Raw genomic sequence first — 15,276 nt, forward strand, 5'->3', positions numbered from 1 at the left:
GGTTCTCCCATACCCTAGTCCTCCCATCAGCGTGACCAAGCAGGAACCGGGATTCATCAGACCAGGCAATGTTTTTCCAATTCTCCAGTGTTTATGTTCCTTAGCCCACTGCAACCGCAGTTTGTTTTTTGCTGAAAATAGTTGAACTCTGAGGTCGTCGGCTGCCATACCCCATTCATGTCAAGGTAGGACGAGTTGTGCATTCTTTTACGGGTCTTTGGGTACCAATGTTGTACTGGACTGTCAGTTGACTAACTGTAGCCTGTCTGTTGCTCTGCACAACACATGCCAGCCTCCTTTGTCTTTTCATCAATGACCCATTTTCGACCACTGGCCTGCTGTTGGCTGGATGTCCTTTGGGTGGTGGACCATTTTTGATGCACACGGGAAACTGCTGAGTGCGACAAAACCCAGCAGCGTTGCAGTTATTAACATACCCTGTTCAAAGGCACTTCATTCTTTTGTCTTGCCCATTCACTTTCTGAATAGCACACATACACAATCCATGTCTCAAGTGTCTCCAGGCTTAAAAATCATTATTGAATCTGTATCCTGCCCTTTATCTACACTGATTGAAGTGGATTTAACTGGTGACGTTAATAAGGGATCATAGCTTTCACCTAGATTCACCTGGTCAGTCTGTCATGGAAAGAGGTGTTCTTAATGTTTTGTATATTAGAGTTCAATACAGTGCCTTCGAAAAGTATTCAAACCAATTGACTTATTCCACGTTGTTACGTTACAGCCTTGATTTTAAAAAAATCATACATCTTCAGTAATCTACACACAGTACTCCATAATGAAAAAACAAAAAAAGGTTTTTGAAATGTTGGCAAGTTTACTTTTAATAAACATAAATACATTATTTATAAAAGTATTCAGCCCCTTTGCTATGAGACTCAATTGAGCTCACTTGCATCCTGTTTCCATTTATCATCCTTGAGATGTTTCTACAACTTCATTGGAGTCCACCTGTGGTAATTTCAATTGATTGGACATGATTTGGAAAGGCACATACCTGTCTATATAAGGTCCCATAGTTGCCAGTGCATGTCAGAGCAAAAACAAAGCCATAAGGGCAAAGGAATTGTCCGTAGAGCTGCGAGACAGGATTGTGTCAAGGCACAGATCTGGGGAAGGGAACCAAAAACATTTCTGCAGCATTGAAGGTCCCCAAGAACACAATAGCCTCAATGGCCTGTTTGGAACCACCAAGACTCTTCCAAGAGCTGACCGCCCCGGCCAAACTGAGCAATCGAGGGAGAAGAGCCTTGGTCAGGGAGGTGACCAAGAACCTGATGGTCACTCTGACAGAGCTCAAAGTTACTCTGTGGAGATGGGAGAACCTTCCAGACGGACAACCATCTCGGCAGAGCTTGACCAATCAGGTATTTATGGTAGAGTGGCTAGACAGAAGCCACAACTCAGTAAAAAGCACATGACAGCCTACTTGGAGTTTTCAAAAAGGCATCTAAAGGACTCTTAGACCATGACAAACAAGATTCTCTGGTCTGATGAAACTAAGATTGAATGCCAGGTGTCACGTCTGGAGGAAACCTGGCACTATCCCTACGGTGAAGCATGGTGGTGACAGCATCATGCTGTGGGGATGTTTTTCAGCAGCAGGGAATGAGAGACTAGTCAGGATCAAGGCAAAGATGAACAGAGCAACGTACAGAGAGATCCTTGATGAAAACATGCTCCAGAGCGCTCAGGACCTCAGACTGTGGGCGAAGGTTCACCTTCCAACAGGACACTGACCGTAAGCACACAGCCAAGACAACATAGGAGTGGCTTGGGGACAAGTCTCTGAATGTCCTTGAGTGGCACAGCCAGAGCCCGGACTTGAACCCGATCGAACATCTCTGGAGAGACCTGAAAAAAGCTGTGCAGCAATGCTCCCCATCCAACCTGACAGAGCTCGAGAAGATCTGCAGAGAAGAACGGGAGAAACTCCCCAAAAACAGGTGTGCCAAGCTTGTAGCGTCATACCTAAGAAGACCAGAGGCTGTAATTGCTGCCAAAAAGTCAAGGAGTCTGAATACTTTCCAAAGGCAGTGTATATACAGCGCCTTCGGAAAGTATATACAGTTCCTTCAGAAAGTATTCAGACCCCTTGACTTTAACATTTTGTTACATTACAGCCTTACTCTAAAATGTATTCAATTGTTTTTTTCCTCGATCTACACATAATAGTCAAGGGGTCTGAATTATTTCCGAATGCACTGTGTGTGTACACACACACACAGTACCAGTCAAAAGTTAACATACCGACTCATTCAAAAAGGTTCTTCATTTTTACTATTTTCTACATTGAACGAAATAATACAAAAAATAAAAACCATTAGGCACTATGATGAAACTGGCTCTCATGAGGACTGCCACAGGAAAGGAAGACCCAGAGTTACCTCTGATGCAGAGGATAAGTTCACTAGATTTACCAGCTTCAGAAATTGTAGCCCAAATAAATGCTCCACAGAGTTCAAGTAACAGACACATCTCAACATCAACTGGCCTTCATGGTTGAATTGCTGCAAAGAAACCACTACTAAAGGACACCAATAAGAAGATACTTGCTTAGGCCAAGAAACACGAGCAATGGACATTAGACGGTGGAAATCTGTACAAATTTGAGATTTATGGTTCCAACCGTGAGATGCAGAGTAGGTGAACGGAAGATCTCCACATGTGCGGTTTCCACCGTGAAGCATGGAGGTGGTGGTGTTACGGTGCTAAGCTGGTGACACTGATTTATGTAGAATTTTAAGCACACTTAATCAGCATGGCTACCACAGCATTCTGCAGCGATATGCCATCCCATCTCGTTTGCACTTAGTGGGACTATCATTTATTTTTCAACAGGACATTGACCCAAAACACACCTTCAGGCTGCGTAAGGGTTATTTGACCAAGGAGGAGAGTGATGGAATTCCGCATGCGATTACCTGGCCTCCAATATCACCTGACCTCAACCCAATTGAGATGATTTGGGATGAGTTGGACCAGAGTGAAGGAAAAGCAGCCAACAAGTGCTCAGCATATGTGGGGACTCCTTCAAGACTGTTGGAAAAGCATTCCAGGTGAAGATGGTTGAGAGAATGCCAAGAGTGTGCAAAGTGGTCATCAAGGCAAAGGGTGGCTACTTGGAAGAATCTCAAATCTCAAATATATTTTTATTTGTTTAACACTTTTTTGGTTACTACATGATTCCATATGTGTTATTTCATAGTTTTGATGTCTTCACTATTATTCTAAAAAGTAGAAAATAGAAAAAATAAAGAAAAACCCTTGAAATGAGTATGTGTCCAAACTTTTGACTGGTACTGTATATTTTTTTCCCTTTTTACATGAGATAATTTTGTGTAGATCTTTGAAAAAAATGACAATTAAATCCATTTTAATCCCACTTTGTAACAACAAAATGTGGAATACTTTCTACCAATACACTTACCCTACAAATGAACCTACGACGTACCAATTTGTCTAAATGCCACAGAAAATAAACAAAAGATGTTCTCAATATGTTAGCGAGGAGATGCTAACCAGGTCTCAGATCTGTTTGTGCTGTATAGCTAACTACTTTTGTCATTAGTAATGACAATGACCATAGGAGTTGGCTATACAGCATCTCCGGCCAGCCTATGGAAATAGCTCTGGTACGAAGTTAAGGGGCTGCCTCACTCTCCTACCTGGTAGAATGGATGTTTCTTAACGTTTTCTGCTCCGTCAGGCCCAGAGCCCAGTCTCTTCTTTGGGTCTTTGATGAGGAGGCCCTGGATGAGGTCTTTGGCCAGAGGGCCCATGTCTTTGGGGAACGGAGGGTCCTTCTTTGAGATCCTCCTGACAGGTGACAGAGGTCATGGTTGGATAGGATTTTAGTTTTATTTGCAAAAAATTATAATTCATACTGTACATCAGACAAATTCAACTCTGGACCTTGAAGCCAATTCCACTGCTGATTTTTTATTTTCCCCCTGTAATCAGGATCTGATTTAGACCGGAGACACCAGGTAGAACAGAACACCAGCAGTACTCTGGGCCTCCAGGATCAGATTTAGACCGGAGACACCAGGTAGAACAGAACACCAGCAGTACTCTGGGCCTCCAGGATCAGATTTAGACCGGAGACACCAGGTAGAACAGAACACCAGCAGTACTCTGGGCCTCCAGGATCAGATTTAGACAGGAGACATCAGGTAGAACAGAACACCAGCAGTACTCTGGGCCTCCAGGATCAGATTTAGACCGGAGACACCAGGTAGAACAGAACACCAGCAGTACTCTGGGCCTCCAGGATCAGATTTAGACCGGAGACACCAGGTAGAACAGAACACCAGCAGTACTCTGGGCCTCCAGGATCAGATTTAGACCGGAGACACCAGGTAGAACAGAACACCAGCAGTACTCTGGGCCTCCAGGATCAGATTTGAATACCCCTGACTAACATACAGTAACAAGAAGTGTATTTGATCCCAGAGAATAACATGAAAACATGAATGAAAACATATTTCCTAAGTGGTTGACTGACAGTCCAGAGAGAGAGAGAGATGGAAAACAATCCAGAAAGTTTTACACAATGAGAGTCCAGATATAGAAGAATAAATTCATATTTTTTCCCTTGATCAGCCCAACTTGATTAGACACAGACACAGACTGGCTGGGTACCAACTACTTATTGGACAAATTAAACATATTTTTGTTTTCCAGAGAACCAGGAAATCAAATGGATGTGTAGTTGAGTTGATTAGGATCCCCATTAGCTAATGCTCATGCAGCAGCTACTCTTCCTGGGGTTAGGAGATATGACAGTGGTCACCAACCTTTTCTGAGTTAAGATCACCGAGTCAAAATGCAAGCTGAGATCTACCGATAAGATTTTATTTTTTATAAACACGACTTAAAAAAAAGAAAAGCCTATGCAACATTAACCTATTAAAAACAGTTCTGTAGCAATGAAGTTTATGCAATATGCCCAATATAGTATTACTGCATTTCGGATGCCTCTCACCGGACTCAACATCCCTCCGCTGGGAAAAGGGCAAGGTGAATCTTAAGTCGCGCTGCATTTTTCTGCCTCGTGCACCAAATAATGTTGTTACTCCTACGACCAGAGAAAGTGAAATATACCTCAATATTAAAAAAGAGAAGCAAATAATAATGAAATCGCGAGCTTATCGAAACACTTTGCTATACTCATTCCTTCCTGCTGCAGCAGTGGTGGTTGTAGCGTGAGTGAAAGTAGGGAGAATGCACATTTTACGGCTTATAAAACGGGTCGAACAAAGTGTTGACAGTGCTGTGTAACAACTGAAACATTAACTTAGTCATAAAAACAGCAGCTCCTTGCTGTAGTCATTGAGTTGCTTTATTCATTGTTTAAAACGTTTTTAAATATCACAATATCAACTTTGCTGTGCGCTCGAGGCTTCTTTTTACAGTCTATGGCTCTCGGAAACTGCAGAAATGGTGATCTGAGCTATCCGATTGGCCAGCGGTAGGCCTATAGGTGCACTTGATTTGTTCTCTGGGTCTGCCAGGTAGGTGGAGTTCTAACTTCAGACACATGAATTGGTTCAAAACGGAAACACTTTGCCTTCCCGGCGCTAGACCTGCGGGATCAAGTGCACCTACCACCAACAGCGTTTACAGAAATGTTTGGTGATCGACAAGGAATGCCTTGGAGATCGACCCGGTTGGTGACCACTGTGTTAAGAGATATATCTATGGGAATGCTTACTTGGCAATATCTGTGTGAGAGTTGTCGTCTCCATCGACGGTGAATGGTGATCCGCCTGTCATAAGTTCATACATCAATACCCCAAGGCTCCACCAGTCTACTGCCTGGAACACGGGTAGATTTTCCATGGATGAATAAAGTTTGTATTATTAAGATGATATACAAGCTCATGATATACATTACCATGTGACAAAAGGTGGCGTTCCAGGCTGCCGACACCGCTGACGGTTTGTGCAACTGATTCAACGTAGGCAGCTTGGAACCACACCAGACACCGGAGGGCAGCTCTTACAGGTGTGCAGCAGACTACACCCAGTTATTAGTGAGCTAGACCTATGATTACCTGTGTACCATGTGCATTTGGGTCAGGAACAGTAGAACAGGTAGTAGAACACGTTCTAAATAATAATTTACCATGTCATGTCCAGCCTCTCCTCCCGCTGCGATCTCTGGGGCCATGTACTCAATGGTGCCACAGACAGAGTAAGCCCTCTCCAACTGGGGAACAAGCACAGTCAAAACATTGAAATAACATAGCAAGGATGAGATTTTTCCCCGCCATCTCTTGTTCTCTAATCACTGGCATTTTGCAGACACACTAGGATTGACAGGAAGGATGCTTGGAACTAGGACACATTTGATCAGTTCAGGTAGAAAATAAGTCACTGTTGTGAAGAAAGACCTACCAAGCACCATAGAACGGGACATCTAACTATGCTCTTATAATGATGCTCATACAGAGGTTATTTACACGACATAACCATCACACAGAATGTGTATAGACTGCCAAAAATGATAATACAGAATTTGTGTGTCCCAAATGGCACCATATTCCTTATATGGTGCATTACGTTTGACAAGAAAGTAATGGGCACTGGACAAAAGTAGTGCACTACATAGGGAACAGGGTGCCATTTGGGGGACACACACACTGCATAACAACTGGCTGCAAAACATCTTCTCAAGTGGACTGGACATAAATCAGAACCACTGCAGCAAAACATCCAGACAGACATAAACATGCAGATACTGGGTGGCCTGGTGTCTGTGCTAGCATAAATACTCATCCATAAGTAAAGAGAGAAGACATGGCTGTCGAGGGGCTTGGCATTGCATCATTTTTTACCAAGGGTGCATTCACACGGAGCAATGCAGCGTAAAATGACGGAGACAACTCAAAGTATGTAAAAAGGTAGGCGTGTCAGGTAGCATGAGCTTAAATTTCATTAAAACAACTCACTCCAAACACGGCCTCAAAACACACATAGCGCATACTCCGCCGTAGGCCTGGGCGATATGGTCAAAGTATCATATCACAATATATTTTTTACGGTATGACAGTACGACTGTTGTTTTGTTTTTTTATAATAAAAGTTCTAAATAGTCAGGACCCTAGGGTGGCAACGTAGAAAATATAAGAGATGTTTATGGGGCATTCTCCATTCTGATTGTTCTATACTGTTCAATCCAACCCAAATCAATTCATCAACATCTGCATTTCCTGCACTTTTTTAACATATCCACACTGTCACGTAGGGCTACATGGTAGATCTGGGCAACACAATCTAGGTCTAAAGTAGTTTATTGGTGAACTGTTGAAAGCATGGAAATAGAATGATTATTGTAATTCAATAGTTGGGGGGGGGAAAAGTGGCGTTCGGTTATAAGTTCTGTTACAAATCCAGGCGGACCCCAAAGGAAGCTCAAACTAGATTTATTACACCAGACAGGATGTCACAGCTGCACAACACAACATACAAGACACACAAGCACATAGGTGGAGTCTTCTTCTTGGTGGAGTCTAAGATAAACAGTCATTCTCTGTTACTGGGCAGGAACCGAGTTCGCTCCTCATAGTATTGTCGTGTCCCAGACTGAGCCCAAAACCTTTGTGGGCGGGGGTGTGTGTGTGAGAGAGAGATAAGGCTTCAGTTAGAGTGTTGTTAGGTGGACCCCTATGGGCCCCCTCTCAGCGGTTCAGTCTCTCTTTAACTGTTGTCCTCACCTCAACCTTGAGATGTTAAGTTCCACATCTCTCCTTACCCTATTTCCACAGAGACTAGCCTAGCTTGTCAGGAACTGAGACTTGACGGGTGCCTTTTACCTACTTCCTTAGAAATATTAATATACAGAAAAGCATGATGTCTGGACAGACAGAAACGTTCTGTACTTCCTTCCCCTGGTCACCGCAATAACACACAAAAGCGCCAACATCCTAACCGATAACAAGTTATTACTACTAATAAGCTGATTACGCAGTTATAAACAGGCTCATTATGTAATTACAACGGGCTCAAGTCAGTCTCTAACAGTGGGCAGCATGTTGAATACATCGTTGTTTGACATGACACCAAATAAATAAGCCAGAGTGGAATTATTACGACAGGGTAGGATCCAAAGTGTTGGTCAGTGTTTCCTAGGGGACCATATACGATGTTACATTACATGTGTATTCTCTTACTTTATGTAGCTAGCTAACATATTCATGCTTTGCTTATTCCTCTCTGATTTAGAAGATACCATTGCACAAGCAACATAGTGTACCTAGGCCTACACCAGAACTGGAATATTAGCTACAGTGTATCTACGTTTGGTCTGACTCTGATTACATTTAGCTAGCCAACCATTGATTAGCATTCATGGAGAACATCATTGATTTTAGCCAAAACTTGCTAAGAAACACTAGCTGCTTGCAGACAGTCAGATACACAAACTAACAGTGTAATTAATTAAAGCACGGTTTGAAAGCAGCATTGCTGGCACCAACATCGTGTTGCGTCTGACTCTGCAGGCGGCAGAGTGAAGGGGAAGTGAAGAGCTCGTGACTCCATGGTCGAGCAACAACAACTGATCTCTTTGGAGTGACAGGGGGCAGGCAGGGCTTGGTGTGGTAAGAGGGAGGAGAGAGAGAGGACTACCAAGCAACAAACGGGAGTAAACTATAAAAGTGGAAATTACACGCGCCATAGTTGCGTGTCACACTTAACATACCAAAACATTAGTTGGCTGTACCTGCACCAAAACTTCACCAAAACTTCAGTATTTTTCCTTCATAGTTTGTCCTCCATCTTCTTTATAAATAGGGAGCAAATTTGTTTTCAGCATTTCTATACTTTTTTCAATACAAAAAAACACATACAAACGCCAGCATAGAAACACACCCCCATCTCCAGCACCCTCATCACTCTCCGCCTCCGCCACATGGCCTCAAACAGCAGCCATTTTGTTTCCCTCCGTCACCCACACACATTCCAACATTTAGATAACAAAGCATTTGACCTTTCCATTGTGTTAACGATTGAGTGTTGGTTGATTTCCAGCTCAAGCCTATCTTTTTTCAAGGTGATTGAGGAGAAAAGTATCGTCCAACCCATCGGGTATCTCACTGCACACTGATTTGCCATGTCTTGAAATATGTAGACAGACGGATTAAAAGTACATTTACATTCTAATACTTCGGACAGCCAACTTTCTAACTCCGCCCATAGCCCTTCTCTTTCCATGACTGATCAGAACTCGTTTAGTCATGGCTCCCTCTTGTCCCTCTGCAACAGAGATGTGGGTAAGCAATAGGTTTAGAACATCGAATCGCAAGAAAATCACAGTATGGAATCGCAATACGCATCGTATCGGCGCCTAAGTACCGAGATAATAACGTATTGCGAGATCCCTGGCAATTCCCAAACCGGTCCGCGCAACAATACCGGTATAGTCAAATACAGTACATTGCCCGGCCCTACTCATCCATTGACTCTGCGAGTGTGAATGCACCCTAATACTGTAAGCAGTCTAACCAGTTTTAAAAAGCACAACTCTCCTCTGTGTCTTAATGTTCACATGGATGTTTGGGGTAGGCCCCGTTGCTCCAAACATCTGTAATACATACCTCATCAAACTCTTTGCTCAGGCCAAAGTCTGTGAGCACTATGTGCCCGCTGGAGTCCATGAGGATGTTCTCCAGCTTCAGGTCTCTGTAGACTATCCCCAGCTAGAAAACAGTCAGGCCATTACAAGGCTCGACTATGACAATGTAGAATCAGCAGCCAGCAATTCATCCAGAAAGTATTTCGGGGGCGGTTCCCCCAGACACAGATTAGGCGTAGTCCTGGACTAAAAAGCATGGAGAATCTCCAGTGAAATAGCTTTTTAAGTCCAGGACTACGCTTAATCTGTGTCCGGGAAACCGGACCTGAATGTATGACAGTTGTGATAACACACGTGTGATGAATGATTGAGGAAACGGCACCGTTTGTAGCTGCATTTAGGCTACAGCTCCAAAGCTATTGTACCTTAATGAAGTTCAGGAATGACAAAACAATGAAGTGTAGGTCTAGAGGTACCCACACTCACCTGGTGTAGGTGCTCCAGTGCCAGCACCATCTCTCCACTGTACAAAGCTACCTCCTGCTCCTTGAACCGAACCCTCTGCACCAGGTGTGTGAAGAGCTCCCCACCGTTCACATAATCTGTCATAATAACAATAACAACAACAATGAAACAGGTATGAACGAGCCAATTCGTCTTAACTCCGTGACATTATATTTCAACATTGCCGGTATAGTTCCAGAATTCAACGGGTCAGTTCAGTTCACCGTAAGACAGGTGAAAAGTCTCACAGAAAACGCTGAATTTCTTTCGCAACAATCTTGCATTCTGCTACTCGATTTTCATACTTCATACTCATGTCTTCCTTGTAAAAAAACAACTTTGTGTAAAAGGCAGAACGAGAGGGATAGAACGAGAAGAGAGGAAAGGGGCAGAGAGAGAGACAGAGAAAGCGACCCAGACCTAGAATGAGGTGCAGCTTGGTGTCCGTCTGGAAGGCGTAGTGGAGGGTAACGAGGAACGGTGACTGCCTGATGTGTTCCAGAACCTGTCTCTCTGTGCGTGTGTGCTCTGCTGTCTTGGCCTTCTGTATTATTGTGGCCTTCTTCAACACCTTCATGGCGTATAGTTGCCCTGCATTGTGACCGCTCACTTTGCGCACCAGGAACACCTTGCCATAGGCTGAGAGAGAAGAAAGAAAAACATGTTTTGTTTTTTAACTCCGCAGCCAAAAGCATTCAGCGCATCTGTAGCTCACCTGGAGCACCGGATGGTGCGAGATAAAATGAATGCACCTTCTCAAAAACCGTGACATTTCCAGCACTGGATTGGCTTTTAGACCTGTCACTCACCTCCAGTTCCCAGCACCTTTAGCAGCTCAAAGTTCTCGATGCCCACCCTCTCTATGTGGCCGGTCAGGTTGGCTGTGGAAAGACAAAGATGGTAAGATCCTTAGCTTACAAACAAGAAAGTATCATGAATGCTTAACAATACACACCAGGCCTAGAACATTGGCCTGGATCGAGAAAAAAAAAAAAAAAAAGAGACATTATTAAAAATATCTCAATGGCGAAACTGATGACTTCTGCATTATTCAATGTTGTTATCCAAATCGCGGTAGCCTAACGTGTCACTGGAGTGAACACAACTCTGAAAGCAGAGTGAGCAGCTGTTAAGGGTAGAGTATCTAGGCTAAGCCTCGGCTGACATGTGTGCATGCATGGCATGCGTGAGAAGGAGAAGAGAGCATAGCAGGTACGCAAGCAAGAGTGAAGGTAATCTGTGAGTTTGAGGGTGTGCTAGTAGCCTCGTAAACGATGTTCGATGTCGGGTAGCATGGGGAACACTCGCGCGTGTTATGCTGGCGTGCACGCACATCTGTGTACATGTCTCTAAGCACGCAGAGCAGAACGGGCATGCTCATTTTAAGACGTGCGTGTCTATTGTAGCAAACACATTCCTGCTGTCTTACAGGCAAGACAGAGAGACACAGAGAGTCTTTGCTCGCTCGCTCACTCACTGCGTAAGTGCAACACAAAAAGAGAGTTCACTATTTCACAATGTGTATATCAATTCCATCGTCGCACTTTCTCAGTCACCACCTCTGGTAGACACTCACTGATTGACTGGCTGGCTGGAAGCCCCAGAGCAATGCATGTCAGGCTGTCTGCCACTGACAACATGGAGATAAAGAGGTTCTGACTGCATAACACCTAATGACTGACAGCCCAGCCGGGCATCCAGTTACGGCCCAGTCCCATTTCACTGTTTATTAATAGATTTTGAGTGGATTGGGTATTCTTTCCAGCCAGACCCCCGCCTCAAAGCCAAAGGCTATCGAGCTGCTTCGTAAGTAGGCCTGGAGGCTCATCATATACAGGATCTGGTAAATACCATCTAGTCACTTATGCCAACTTTTCGTCATATTATGATGAACTGGGACAGTTTAGTCCACATCAAAGTGGCCACCTCAGAGGTCCGATCATACCAAGGATTGACATTAAAAAGGTGGACTCAGGGAGATGATGCAGGAAGTAAAACTGCATAGTGCACCACAGGGGAGGTGTCATTAATACCCATGAAACCTAGCGGTCAAACAGGGAAATGGTTCCAATCGTTCTCCACCATTCATTTTTCCCCATCAGGGATTTAGAAACACTTTCGGGTAACTTCGACCGACTTTTATGCCTGTGCTGTGGGCTTCTAAAAACAAATAATTCGGCACTTCAAGTTTCAGTGCGCACAGCCCCCAGGGTTGCTATGTCTGCGGTTTTCCGGCCAAAACCTATATCTTTAAAAAAAATTATAATAATTTTGGGGGGTGCTTATATTTGTCCTGTTACACACAAGTGTGTAATGGAAATGTGTTTTGTTTCATATCCCAACGGCCCCTGAGATACCTGCAGGGCCACCACTGTACAGTACCCATAGAGCGATTATGGTTAAGTGCCTTGCTTAAGGGCACAGCGGCAGATTTTGTTACCTCGTTGGCATCATTATTCGAACCAGCGACCTTTCGGTTACTGGCCCAAAGCTCTAAAATCGAGGCTACCTGACGGCAAAGGATGTACACATTGGCCTGTAATCAAACCTGACAATTCTCGCATGCTACGCGGGAGACCAACACTGAACCACCAACGCATTGTTACCTGCTGCTGCTGACCACCAGGCAGTGAGGCAGGCTGTTGCCGAGTGAGTGGTAGGGAGGGAGGGAGGTAGAGGGCCTGAGGGGTCTGTGTGTTCTGAGACCGCTTCAGGCAGCTGAGTGAGCGAGTGAGTGAAAGGAGAGCTGCGGCAGCACGCATGACAAGTGATGTGAGAACAACGAACTAACAGCACTAGCTCGCTACGGTGCGGTTCAGAATGTATTCATAACCCTTTACTTATCCCACATTTTGTTGTGTTACACCCTGAAAACAAAATGGATTCAATTGATTTGTTTTCTCACCCATCTACACACAATACCCTATCAGGAAAAAAGTGAAAACGTGTTTAGAAATGTTTGCAAATGTATTGAAAATGAAATACAGAAACATTTAATTCACAAATATTCGCACCCCTTTGCCATGACACTACAAACTGAGCTCAGGTGAATCCAAATTCCTTCGATCGGATATCCTTGAGATGTCACTACAACTTGACTGGAGTCCACCTAGACTGTGGCCAATTCAATTGTTTGGACATGACTTAGAAAGAAAGCCATCGGTCTATAGAATGGCAACACAGTTGACAGTGCATGTCAGAGCAGAAACTATAACATGAAGTCAAAGGAACTGTCCCGTAGATCTCCGAGAGAGAGAGAATTGTGACTCGACATACAGCTCCAGTCATAGGTTTGGACACACCTACCTCATTCCAGGTTTTTCTTTATTTGTACTATTTTCTACATTGTAGAATAATAGTGAAGACATCAAAATCGATGAAATAACACATATGGAATCATATTGTAACCTAAAAAGTATTCTACATTGAAGAATCTCAAAAATATATTTTGATTTGCTTAACACTTTCTTGGTTACTACAGGATTCCATGTATGTTATTTCATAGTTGACGTCTTCACTATTAATCTACAATGTAGGAAAGTAGTGAAAATAAAGAAAAACCCTTGAATGAGTAGGTGTGTCCAAACTTGACTGGTACTGTCCATATCATTTTCACATTAATTTATTATTATTATTATTTTTTTTTTTAATGAAATCTCAAAACTACCCTTTTTTGATTTTGTTCAGTTTCAGACAATGTTTGGAACAATATAATCTACAAGTACATAACATTTCCAGTGGACTCCAGTAATTCTGAAGTTCTGATAAATGTTGTGACCACCAGCACAGTGAATGGTAAATGGGGATTCAAAGGGAACTCCCTCTGCTGGTGATTTGATGAATATGCAATCCTAAAAGGAGAAATGTGATTGGTTAATAATGAGTTGACCCGTCAATGTTTATGTATAAAATGGGTTGGTCATATTATTAAAAGTACCAGAGAGTCCACTCTGGAAATCTGACGTTTAAAGAGTATATTGTTTCAAAAACATATGTCTAACATATGTCTTTTTGAACTAAATCAAAAAGGATAGTTGAGATATTCATAATGTTGAATAAACGTGAATTTCAGAACCTAAACATACTCTAAGTTAGAGCACACTATAAGGAGTAGGCCTGTAATAACATGAACGGTTCATGGATCATAAGGGAAAGGGGGACACCTAGTCAGTTGCACAACTGAATGCATTCAACATGTCTTCCGCATTTAACCCAACCCCTCTGAATCAGAGATGTGGAAGGTCTTAGAGGCGACGTGTATAGGTCTACAAAGGGTCTAAAATGGCCACTTTTATAACAATAAAAATATATACGGTTTGTGATATAAATGTAAAGATGCATGTCCATCCTCACAGTTATATTTCTGTGAGAGAATTGACTGAAAAATCAGACAGCAAAAAATATTTTCTGTTCTCACTGGCGTGGAATCACGCATATATGCCTTAAGTTTACAAGAATATAGACTTTTCGCCTTCATTTTATACCAAATTTGATGTGCTCCGAATAACAACAGTGCTCATGGGGCTTTTTTTTTTACATGGAAATGCCCCGAGTGAGAAGAGAGCAAACGTTATGCAACTTCACCCATTAAAACCTAATGTTTAAAAACAACATACAAGGACAGGGCACATTGTAACAAAATAGGATAATAAAGAGGAGGGACTGCTGTAGTGCAGGCTATCTAAAGCAGAACAGACAGAGCCTTGAGCGAAAAACCAGACTATTTTCAGCCCTCCAATTTATTTCTCTCTTCATGACCCCTGTTTTTAAAGACCCACTTTATTTATTATTCCTGGCCTCAGTGGTGGAAAAAGTACCCAATTGTCATACTTAAGTAAAAGTAATGATACCTTAATTTAATAGAAAATTACTTAAGTAAAAGTCAGAGTAAAAGGCTAAAATTATTTTGTTTAAAAAAGTAATCAAAAGTAATTGCAATCGCTAAAATATACTATAATATAAATGACTTCAAATTCCTTATACTAAGCAAACCAGACGGCACCATGTTCTTGTTTCTTATATTTACGGATAGCCAGTGGCACGCTCCAACCGTTTAGTGAGTCTGCCAGATCAGAGGCCGTAGGGATGACCAGGGATGTTCTCTTGATAGGTGTGTGAATTAGACAATTTTCCTGTCCTGCTCAGCATTCAAAATGTAACGAGTACTTTTG

The 15,276-nt window shown here is 42.9% G+C and overlaps 1 protein-coding gene across 2 annotated transcripts in view; it reads right to left on the reverse strand.

The window, feature by feature from the left end:
• Positions 1-15,276, reverse strand: part of rps6ka5 (ribosomal protein S6 kinase, polypeptide 5) — a 40,606-nt gene that overhangs the window by 21,106 nt on the left and 4,224 nt on the right. For both annotated transcript variants that reach the window (XM_065004078.1, XM_065004077.1), the window contains exons 2-8: positions 10,915-10,986; positions 10,526-10,744; positions 10,088-10,203; positions 9,624-9,725; positions 6,152-6,235; positions 5,738-5,841; positions 3,690-3,840 (exon numbers count right to left, since the gene is read on the reverse strand). In XM_065004078.1, the coding sequence (XP_064860150.1) occupies positions 3,690-3,840; positions 5,738-5,841; positions 6,152-6,235; positions 9,624-9,725; positions 10,088-10,203; positions 10,526-10,744; positions 10,915-10,986 (848 nt within the window). The remainder of the gene's footprint in view (positions 1-3,689; positions 3,841-5,737; positions 5,842-6,151; positions 6,236-9,623; positions 9,726-10,087; positions 10,204-10,525; positions 10,745-10,914; positions 10,987-15,276) is intronic.

Source organism: Oncorhynchus nerka, linkage group LG18 (genome assembly GCF_034236695.1).
Source record: "Oncorhynchus nerka isolate Pitt River linkage group LG18, Oner_Uvic_2.0, whole genome shotgun sequence".
NCBI classification, from domain to species: Eukaryota; Metazoa; Chordata; class Actinopteri; order Salmoniformes; family Salmonidae; genus Oncorhynchus; species Oncorhynchus nerka.